This window comes from Thermobia domestica, chromosome 6 (assembly GCF_964235325.1).
Source record: "Thermobia domestica chromosome 6, izTheDome1.hap1.1, whole genome shotgun sequence".
Lineage (NCBI taxonomy): Eukaryota > Metazoa > Arthropoda > Insecta > Zygentoma > Lepismatidae > Thermobia > Thermobia domestica.
The window spans coordinates 5,862,808-5,874,177 of NC_137459.1; the positions used below are offsets into that span (position 1 = coordinate 5,862,808).

Here is an 11,370-nt window from a genome sequence, read left to right on the forward strand (position 1 = left end):
CTTTACTTTTATATGCACAATAACTAATAATAGTTTTGCTGGCTAAAGTCTGTCTTTTCTTTTTAAGATATCAAATTGCATAAAACATCGAAACACTCTCCGTTTGGTTTTCACATCAAAATGAGAAAAAAAAAAAAAAAAAAAAGCGCCTTATTCCTGTAAGTTCAAGTAGAGTGCAATATCATTGCTTACTACGTCATTCAGTGTGGTCAGTAATACCGGCTACTGAATGCGTACACGCTTACCGTGTACGTAGCCATGCCAGCTTTTAAGTAAAAATAATAAAATGTGTGTTTCAGACTTTTTAAAAATTCCACTCTTAAGGGGAAAAATGATCATTTCTATAATATCCAAACTTCCCTTTCTTTATTAACGAGGATTCGCTTAAGTATAGGTAAGAAATTTGGTATATAAACTCACTATTAACGAATACGTTTCGTTTTTTTTTCAAATATATATACAGGGTGGGCCATTTTAATCAATCCACGGAAATATCTGAAAAATGATAAAACGTAGAAGAAATGTTTAAAGTACACATTATATATTGCTAAGGGGGAAAACCAATTCCGCCAAAAGTACCCCTACCCGCCTCCCGTAAATGGGGAAACGGGGTGTAACTTTGAAGTGTCAAATGGGAACATGGGTCGAGTAATACCTCGTTCGAAAGGTCTTGGAAAACTAAGTAACGATGTACCAAAATGTGTTTCATATGGAGCACCAGTTTCAAAATGGCCGCCATGATATGGTTCGGAAACTCCAGTACCCGTAGTATGAAAACCATGGAAGGTAAATGAATGGAACAAAATTGAAATATGTAAATATCATAGGGCATATCAAATGGTGTGGTCCCTGTAATCCCAGTGGCCTCCCTGAAGGGGTCTTGGGGCTAACTTCAAAATTTCAAATTGTAACATGAGTCGAGTGGTACCTCGTTCGATAAATCTTGCAAAATCAAACATCTTGCAGAAGAAGACGATTGAGGTGAAATGGCAATGTTCTCAAAAGGCCGCCGAAACATAGTATCCGTGTCAGAGAAAAGGTTTAGTACCCATAGTATGAAAGCGATTGGAGATAAATCAACAAAAGAAAAACTGGAGTAGGTAACTGACGTAAGGCACATCGAGAGGTGTTGTCGGGGTCACTTCAGGGGCCAACTGAAAGGTATCCGGGGCCAACTTGAAAATTTCAAATAGCAACTTGAAGCGAGTAACATCACGTTACATAGACAAATGAATATCAAACAGTTTCTGTAAGAATATTTTCGACATGAGACACCGTTTTCAAAATGATCGCCAAGACATGGTGACTGTGTCTAAGAAAACGTCTAGTGCCCATAGTATGAATACGGTTAGAGATAAATGAAAATAACGAAAATTAAATAGGAAAGCCACGGAAGCGTTCAAAGGCTCGAGAATGATAGAACAGAGATAAAAATGTTAGATGAAAATTGCCATAATGTATAGAGATAAATCCAAGTCCTGCAAAATAATCTCTCCTTGCGCTCTGTATGTGAGTGGGGTGGAAAGTAACTGTGAAAGTTCAAATGAGAACTCTACTTTAATTCGCTAATTAAGGCTACGCTACAAATAGGTATGGTGTGGTTGAAACATTTTTTTGTAAGAATGACGCTGTAGTGACTAAAAAAAGGTGAAATTTTATTTGAATGGTAAAGCATATCTGTATGGCTGAGTATGATTTGATGCGAAAACAGAAGGAACGTTATACGAAAGAAGTTGTCGAATAATACAGTTGCTGGAACTTACAAACGTGTGAATTTGCTAATCTCCATCGCCACAGAGACTTTTATGCAATGCATGCTGGTTATTCGGAAAGCATTTCGGAGATATACGTACACAACGTGTCGTCCCTCAAGCTCACAATATGACATGAATGCTAATAGTTAATCAAAATGTAAATGTGGCCATCCGCATTACTCAGTGCACCAATTCTCTATCCATGAAGTCTGTCTTCCAAACAGCATTGGGTAGGTGAAGCGTACGCCCGAACTGTTGTCCGGTCGGACATTGAAATTTTGAAGTTAGCCCACAAGACCCCTTCAGGGAGGCCGCTGGGATCACAGGGATCACACCATTCGATATGCCCTATGATATTTACGTATTTCAATTTTGTTCCATTCATTTGCCTTCCATGGTTTTCATACTACGGGTACTGGAGTTTCCGAACCATGTCATGGCGGCCATGTTGAAACTGGTGCTCCATATGAAACATCTTTTGGTACAGCGTTACTTAGTTTTCCAAGACCTTTCGAACGAGGTATTACTCGACCCATGTTCCCATTTGACATTTCAAAGTTACCCCCCGTTAACCCCATTTACGGGGGGCGGGGAGGAGTACTTTTGGCGGAATTGGTTTTCCCCCTTAGCAATATAAAACGTGTACTTCAAACATTTCTTCTATGTTTTATCATTTCTCTGATATTTCCGTGGATTGATTAAAATAGCCCACCCTGTATATATACACCCTTTCTATGATATTGAAATTTCCCTTTGTCAGGTTTTTTTTTTTTTTTTTTTTCTTCATGAGAGGACTACATGAAACTCGGCATATAAACTTCTCATTAAAAATACGCCGATACGTGCGCCAGTGTTTTTGAAAATTCCCATTTTAAGGGGCATTTTCTATCTTTTTTTTTTTCTCCGCATTGAAAGTGATGATGTCTATTATGATCTCATCAGGGGAAGACAACTGAAAACTTTGAAATTAATTTAGGAGCTACTTAGCACGTATCTGGAAATAGGTTTTGATCATCAGCTTCATTATAGAGTGTATTCTAAATTCTGAGGGAGATATGAGCATGGTTGCTGATCCTGGGGCCCGATGGGTCACAACCCACTCACAGTTTGGTTGGACCCGCAGAATCTGGATATTTTTGCTTGGATAAATGACAACGAAACACACAACTTAACGCCCTTCCCCTCGCCTCTAAAGTTCTACAGAAGTCGACGGCGTTGAATATGGGGTTTCAGAATTATGCGAAAAATGGAATATCTCATGAGCCCGTTAAGTTAGGAAGATTAAACTCTGTATACATCCCTATTACAAATAAGCGGGTGTGTTAACCACCTTTTTCGGCACTAAAGCTGTAGGTGGGATCTGAATCATATGTATTCCGCGGGTCATCTGCACTAAGAACGATAATATTTTGCAACCGTAAGTGATCAAAAAGATGCAATTCTGTTCACAACTATAACGAAGAAATTGGGCTACACACATAGGAGAAAAATGGTGTCGGCAAATTGTAGTCATACGAAAGAAAATAAGCTAACTCACTGTAGATAAGCTGTTAGCATTATTAATCCGTATTCGGAAAGTCTCAGGTTCAAGTATTGAGATGAACCTGAGGGACGTTTTACTTCAATCGCACTAGACAAATGCTGGAATAGTACATTTAAAATTAAACCCTGGGCATTTTTTTTTCAGGTTTTGTTGTGAAATAACATCAGTGTGTTCCGCTGAAGTATACTAATAAACTGAAATTAAAGCTGAGGATATTAATGGATTTGCGCCTAAAGAGGTCTCAAGTAATGCATATATGTATTTCAGGAACTATAAAGATTGTAACAGTCCATTATTTACTTACTTATTGTTATTTAAATACGAATAAGCCTTCTGCAACATACTCCTTAGTTTACATATGTTCCCTTGTTCCTTTTACGAACACTGTGTTTCTAATTCAGAATTTGAGTCAGTTTGGTAAGAACAGAAGTCGCTTGCAAACTACTACTATTCAAAGATTGTGAAATAAAGCGTTTAATAATTGTTTCACTTTTAATTACAGGAAGCTTGGTATAACACTTTAGGTACAACGGAAGTAACCGCTGGCTTTCTCCAATGGAAAAAACAACATAGTGATGCTGGGAATAGTGAAATGTATATTGGACCGTATTTTCACTTGATGTATTGTCTTCTGATACTATAACGTTTTTTTCAATTGGATTTTCTGTAATGACAGTTTGAAAAAATAAATATTCTATTAGCCTTCTATTATATTTCTTGAAAAAACAGGGGTTTCTAATATTCACTGTATAATGCATGTAATAGAGAAAGCTTTGTCTCATTTATGGAAACATTTCAAAATAAAATTCGAAGTACTCAATGATTAGTACTTCTTACTTTTGTATAGTAATACATACGAAAAAGAAAATGGGACTGTGATAGTATAAACGGGTCCTTCAATGGATAATGTAACGTGTTCTGTGATATTTTAACTTATTTTGTATATTGATTATTGGAGAAAAATAATAAATATTGTATTATCCTTAAATTATATTTCTTGAAAATCATGTTTCTAATATTCATTGTATAATGCATCTAACACGGAATTTACTTGAACCTGAACCCACAAACTGGGAGTTATGTATATATTTCCTGAAAGCTTGGGTCAAGGGAAGATCAAAACCAGTTACCAAAATTGGGAAGGTCTCATACATTCCGCATGGGAGCAGCACTTTACTCATTTTTATTAAAATCTTTAAGCGTGTCCAAAAAGTCCGTTCCAACCCCGAAAAATCTAATATCGTATAAAAGTTGGTATTAAATGCAAGAAGATAAATCAAGTCTAGACTCTCTACGATAAGCCTGTGCAAAATAGTGGTGGGTCAAAATATCAACACAATCTTCATTGCAAAGTCTATGGCCACGCGTATGAATCTGAAACAGTGGAATTGGTGTAAAAACAAAAACACGAATATGTCATTATTGCAAAAGTATAATGATTCAAAGTAAAAAAAAAGAAAAAGTTGCAGGGTCCAACTCAAAATGTTGAAATAAAAGGGATTCAAATTGATTGTCGTATGAAAACTGATGTTAAGTGAAATAAGATGAAACAAGTCTCGACTTCTCGACTCTTGATGATAAGCCTGTGCAAAATGGCGGTGGGTCAAAATGTCAACATAAGCGTCACTGAAAAGGCTATGGCCGCTCCTATTAATCTGAAACGGTGAGAGAGACGTGAAAACAGGAAAACGCGTGCATTATTTCATAAGTAGAACACACTGAAGAATTTTGTTTTGTCAAATACCCAGATGAAGTCCATTTCAAAATGTATAAGTAGGGAGTGGGTTTATCTGGCATATTGTGTAAAAAGCGTTGTCAAACAAGAGATGAAATTATCGACTTTCTGCGAAAGTCTTTGGAAGTGTGAAGCGCCTTAAACTCCACGGGAAGCCACTTCGTTTAGTTTGATACGTTGTAGTTTAGCAATGATGAATGATACGTTTTGTGGCCTTTGGTTTTGGTGATGTGAGGACCATGTAAGGCACCAAGGATCTCCGCTCATTCGATTTCATGATAGTGAGGCCTTAGAGTTTCATGCAACGGGTCTTCCATGTCGTTGTTCAAGAAGAAGTGATAGAAACATAAGGTCTATAAACACCAACTACACTGGATGAAACTCTTCCTCAATCAATGCTGATCACCGGATTTCGAGCACAATGATAACGCAGGATCATGTTTTGCGAAGCTAAAGGACAAGTCTTTGACTGACTGGTAGGTGAAGCCATCTGGCAAATCTATGTATCCGCATTTCCCAAATGCATATTTTATTATGTCGCGGAATCTTTCAGACTGTAACTGGTTCCGAGTGACTCCGATGAGATGCGCACTTGAAAAGCGGTTGGTCATGTCGAGGGTGTCATTAAGTCCTTCATTTCTCACGTGTTTATGTGCTTTCTTAACCATCATCTTTCTGTAAAGGATGTACCACGTCGAATGGCTGTCCAAAAGACGTACATTCAGGAGTGATGGTTCGCTGGTGTAAATCCGGAAAATGCTCATATATGTTATTATCCCGCATGATAGCAGCATCATCTTTCAGCTGCAGAAATGGCGTTCCAATATCAGTGACTAGATGCGGCAAGTATTCTTTGAATAATTCTTTGGTCATCATACCAGATTTGTTGGCTTTCAAAATGACACCAGGTATCACAGGAAGCTTCAACTGGACTCTTGGGCCGAAGCCGCCAGACGGTTCACTGAATACGATGACTGTTGGCCCGACAAGTTTCCCTGACGCTGATATAGCTTCCTGGACTGTGTATGAGTGAGTTATTTTGGATTCAGACCTCACTTGTACCACAACGTCTTTCATACCACGTTCCGTTAAGGTTCGACGAGTCAGAAGTTCATAGTTGAAGCCACTCTGGTCGAGGTTCATAATCTGGTCATGGTTGTACTTGCCGTCACTGATTTCTCGTCCGATGTTGAGGACAATGGTATCGAATTCTTTGGAACGTTCCTAAGCTCTGGTACGGGCTGCCATTGTCACGACTTCTGTGACTTTTCGTGATCCCCAGTGCATTTCGGCCAGGAGTGTGCGGATCCAAGATCTAGAAGCTCTGAAATCATGGATTTTCTACTTACGGGCTTGTGCCAAGGCCTCCAACTCAATATCACTCTCGGTCACTTGATAACATCTAGGTGGACTACGTTGTTCCTTACACCACATCTTGATACTTTGCGGAGCTGAATAAGCTTCACTCGTCTAGTATTCCGCTCCAAAAACGATCTAATTCGATTTATGTCACTGGTACTAACATCAACTTTGGCCACGTATTTTGCAGCTTTCTGCTATTTTCCTGCTTCAGCAGTGTCCCAGGCTTGGAGTGTTTTTGTCATTTTTTGCTCGCTCCAGCTTCTCCAGATGGCCGATTCTTGAGATGACGTAGGATTGTAATCTTCATCGTCAAGAAGTCGTTTCGTTCCTGGACTTGGTTCTCGTAGATATTCAAATGTCAAATGATCCTCAACTGTCATCGTGACATTTTCAAGACACGAGGTGGTCACCACCATTTTCATGAAAGTTAGTACCCTGCGAGCGATAGAGTTTTCTTCCTCGTAGGGTACCACGTCCTTATTAAATGCATTCAAGCTGCACAAGGCAGCAAACACGCCATCTCTTGTAGTCATTATTTAATCATACTATTTATTTACTTAACAAGTGTAAATAAAGATACATCGCTCAGTTTCCTCTTCTGAACGTGAAAAGTTTCTGCCGCAAACCTATAAGGTACCTGTTGATGTCGCTGCGATCGCCCTTCTTGAAACTCGGTCGCAGTGACCTCAACAGGTACCGTATTAGTTACGGTAGAACATGGAACTTTCCATGTTTACCAGAGAAGAGTTTGTGCAATTTGTTCCCAATTTCTCACTATCATGCATTTCCAATTAGCACAGTTACGACTTTTTCAATAAGTTTTGTCTTTCCAATTTTTAGACAAACAACATCCAGTCGGGGCCTTTTCTTTCTCATAACCCAAGCCTTGTCGTAGCGACAGGACATAAACCTTTCTCGGGATTACTGATCAGTACATACTCATGCAATGACAATATGGTTGACATGTTAACAAAACAACTAAATAAGACAAGTTCAGTCCCTTGGCATTTGAAACTTTTCAGTTGGACCCCGTTCGGGATCCTTCGGGTAACCATGGGACATTTATTTTTTACTTTGATTTTTTTTTATTTTATTTATTAATTAATTAATTTTTTTTTTTTTTACAGTTGTCTTACTGTTTCAGATTATTAGGAGTGGCCATGGATTTTTCAATGAAGCTTATGTTGACATTTTGACCCACCGCCATTTTGCACAGGCTTATCATCAAGAGTCGAGAAGTCGAGACTTGTTTCATCTTATTTCACTTAACATCAGTTTTCGTACGATAATCAACTTGAATCCCTTTCCCATTTCAACATTTTAAGTTGGACCCTGCATTTTTTTTTTTTTTTTTTTTTTTTTTTTTAATACTTTGAATCATTATACTTTTGCAATAATGACATATTCGTGTTTTTGTTTTTACACCAATCCCACCGTTTCAGATTCATACTAGTGGCCATAGACTTTGCAATGAAGATTGTGTTGATATTTTGACCCACCACTATTTTGCACAGGCTTATCGTAGAGAGTCGAGACTTGATTTATCTTTTTGCATTTAATACCAACTTTTATACGATATACAAGTTGACCCCCCTTTCCATTTAAAAATTTTGAGTTGCACCCTGCAGGGGACCCTGGGACAATTTATTTTACTTCGATACGTTGTACTTTTAAAATGATGAAATACATGTTTTTCTGTTTTCATATCTGTCTCATCGTTCCCGAGTTTTCGGGGTTGGAACGGACTTTTTTGGACACGCGTAAGGATTTTAATAAAAATGACTAAAGTACTGCCCCCACACGGAATGTATGAGACCTCCCCAGTTTTGGTAACAGGTTTTGATATTCCCTTGACCCAAGCTTTCAGGAAATATATACATAACTTCTACTTTGTGGGTTCAGGTTTAAGTACATTCCGTGTAAGAGAGAAAGCTTTGTCTCATTTATGGAAATATTTCAAGATAAAATTCGAAGTACCAACTGATTAGTATTTCCTAGTTTTGTATAGTAATACATACGAAAAAGAAAATGGGACTGTGATAGTATAAACGGGTCCTTCAATGGATTATAACGTGTTTTGTATATTGATTATTTGAGGAAAATAATAAATATTGTATTATCCTTAAATTACATTTTTTGAAAAACATGTTTCTAATATTCATTGTATAATGCATCTAAATGAGAAAGCTTTGTCTCATTTATGGAAATATTTCAAGATAAAATTCGAAGTACTCACTGATTAGTATTTCCTAGTTTTGTATAGTAATACATACGAAAAAGAAAATGGGACTGTGATAGTATAAACGGGTCCTTCAATGGATTATAACGTGTTCTGTCATATTTTAACGTGTTTTGTATATTGATTATTTGAGGAAAATAATAAATATTGTATTATCCTTAAATTACATTTCTTGAAAAACATGTTTCTAATATTCATTGTATAATGCATCTAAATGAGAAAGCTTTGTCTCATTTATGGAAATATTTCAAGATAAAATTCGAAGTACTCACTGATTAGTATTTCCTAGTTTTGTATAGTAATACATACGAAAAAGAAAATGGGACTGTGATAGTATAAACGGGTCCTTCAATGGATAATATAACGTGTTCTGTGATATTTTAGCGCACTTTGTATATTGATTATTTTTTTAAAAAAATAAATATTGTATTATCCTTACCTTAAAAAATAAATATTGTATTGTTCGGTGGTTCAAGAGTTATTAAATTTTATGTATCTCCCCCTCCCATCCCCTTCCCCTAAGTTATACCGTTTAAGTGAAATGATTTAAAGAAAACAAATTTGACCGAGATTGATCGTTTCGTTCAAGAATTATTAAGTTTTATTTATTTTTTAACTTCTCCCTCTTTTTCCCTCTTCCCTAGGTTCTGTCGTCAAAGTGAATAGATAAATACCATCGTAGGCTCGAATCTCATCTTTGTTGAAAATTTGATTAAGATCGTTCGGGTGGTTTAAATATGATGAAGTCACTTTTATTTTTGTATTTTTTACATATATCTGTCCCCTCCTGCTTTCTTATATTGGACTGTAAAAGTGAAATGGCAAAAACATCCCAAACCCGAACCTTTTCTATGTTGAAAGCTTGATCGAGATCGGCCGGCTGGTTCAAGAGTTTTTAAGTTTTATTCATTTCCCCTTCTTCCCTCTCTTTCTCCTAAGATCTATTGTCAAGGAGAAATGTTAAAAACCTTCCCAGTTCTAAACTTCATCTATGTTGAAATTTTGAAATCGGTTGGGTGGTTCAAGAGCTCTTAAGTGACAAACCTAGTCACTTATATATATTGATTTTAGTATATCTCCCCCTCGCCTACGTTGCTCCATCAAATTGAAATGATAACATCCATCCCAATCCCGAACCTCATCTACGTTGGAAATTTGATCGAGGTCGGTCTGGTGTTCAAGAGTTATTAAGTTTTATTTATTTTTCTGTCTCTCCCTCCCCTAAGTTCTACCGTCAAAGTGAATAGCTGAAAACAATTCCAGGTCACAACCGCATCTACGCCAAAAATTTGATCGAGATCGGTCGGGTGGTTCCAGAGATTAAGAGTCACAAACAATCACTTTCAATTTTATAATATAGACTAGCAGCACCTGCGCTCTCTACACAAAGCATCATTAACATATGAGCATGAATCTCCTTGTCATACCTCACAACATCTGTACATGTTCCTTTGAAGACACAAGTGAAGGACATCTTGATAAAAATCGGCTAGGGGTACCATAAAGGAGAGATTTTTTTCGGTTATTTTTGCAAGATCGAGCCTATTTCCGTTTGCAGTTTATATTTCATACATGATCAGTGTTATCTTTCTTTCTTGCATGCAGTATGTAATAAGCAAATACATTACACACACAATTAATTATGACAGTATATATATGGTGTTCATTAGGCAAAACAATCCAAACAATTCATCTTAGCTTGGAGAAATGATTATCCTTCGTTTTTCATTATCATATAAATGTAACAAAAAAATTCTGTCGCTTTTTGTGGAGGTTTGTGTTCCACACTGTGAGCTAAACCCTTCACCTTATAGACGTGGCAATGATCATGGAGCTAGAAAGATGGAACCAGCACTTTTAAGCTTTTCCACAACAACACAAACAAAAGCGTGCCTAAATGCTGCACCATGCGTAGTTTTCGAGATCTAGCGTGAAATATATTCAAACATTTAAATTTTTCGACCATCGTCACGCACGTGCTTTCTTCACGTTTTTACCATATTCTTACTTTTCTCTTCATGTAATATCAGTCATGATTTTTTTTTTGCAATAGTTTATTCACATGCAGATTACTTTGTGGCCTAAGCAGCAATTTTTTTTATTTTTGTTTTTAGAACTTTGCCCTTCTAAGATATTACGCACCAAAAATGGCATCAAAATCATAAACTTCAATTTTCGGACTTCCATAAAACTACAGTGCTAATCGTATCATACCTGTTGATATTTGTGCAGACTTTACATGTATTCAGCACAAAACTTATGAACCCCCACTTTATAAGTGTAATTTTCTGAACCTTTTTTGGTGATTTAATGTATTAGTTTGCAGCCCTGCATATTTATTTAGAAGCAAGAGTATATAAAATATGCGTACCTCAGTCTCTCCTGTAAACATTCATTTTTGTTTGGTGTTCGTCTAATTCGTATGTCCTGAGCAACTGCAGTTTTCGTAAACGCTTGAAAATGCCAAAATTGGCACTCCACCGACAACAAGGAGTTGGCAACGGTGGCATGGGTATGTGAACAGTGAAAGAGTGTTCTTATATTTTTTATGAAAACTAGTGATTTTGTCGACTTCCATCCCTGTGGCATGTGCCATGTCTTGTAGTTCGAGGCGGTGTGATATGAGAAGTAGCAAGACCATCAGTGAGCCTGCCGTAAGACAGTGAAATGCTGGAAGGAGTCAATCGTACTTTGGAGCCTGACAGTAATATAATATAAAATTTACCATTTTTCTTTT

The 11,370-nt window shown here is 37.0% G+C and overlaps 1 protein-coding gene across 7 annotated transcripts in view; it reads left to right on the top strand.

Moving 5' to 3' along the window:
* The window catches only part of LOC145687823 (uncharacterized), a 118,084-nt gene extending 108,982 nt beyond the window's left edge, over positions 1–9,102 (top strand). For 2 of the 7 annotated variants that reach the window (XM_081761260.1, XM_081761264.1), the window contains one exon: positions 3,800–9,102. In XM_081761260.1, coding sequence (XP_081617386.1) covers positions 3,800–3,940 — 141 coding nt within the window. In that variant the 3' untranslated portion in view covers positions 3,941–9,102. The remainder of the gene's footprint in view (positions 1–3,799) is intronic. The other 5 variants (XM_081761263.1, XM_081761262.1, XM_081761265.1 and 2 more) reach the window with 3 other exon arrangements.
* Positions 9,103–11,370: the final 2,268 nt, after the last annotated feature.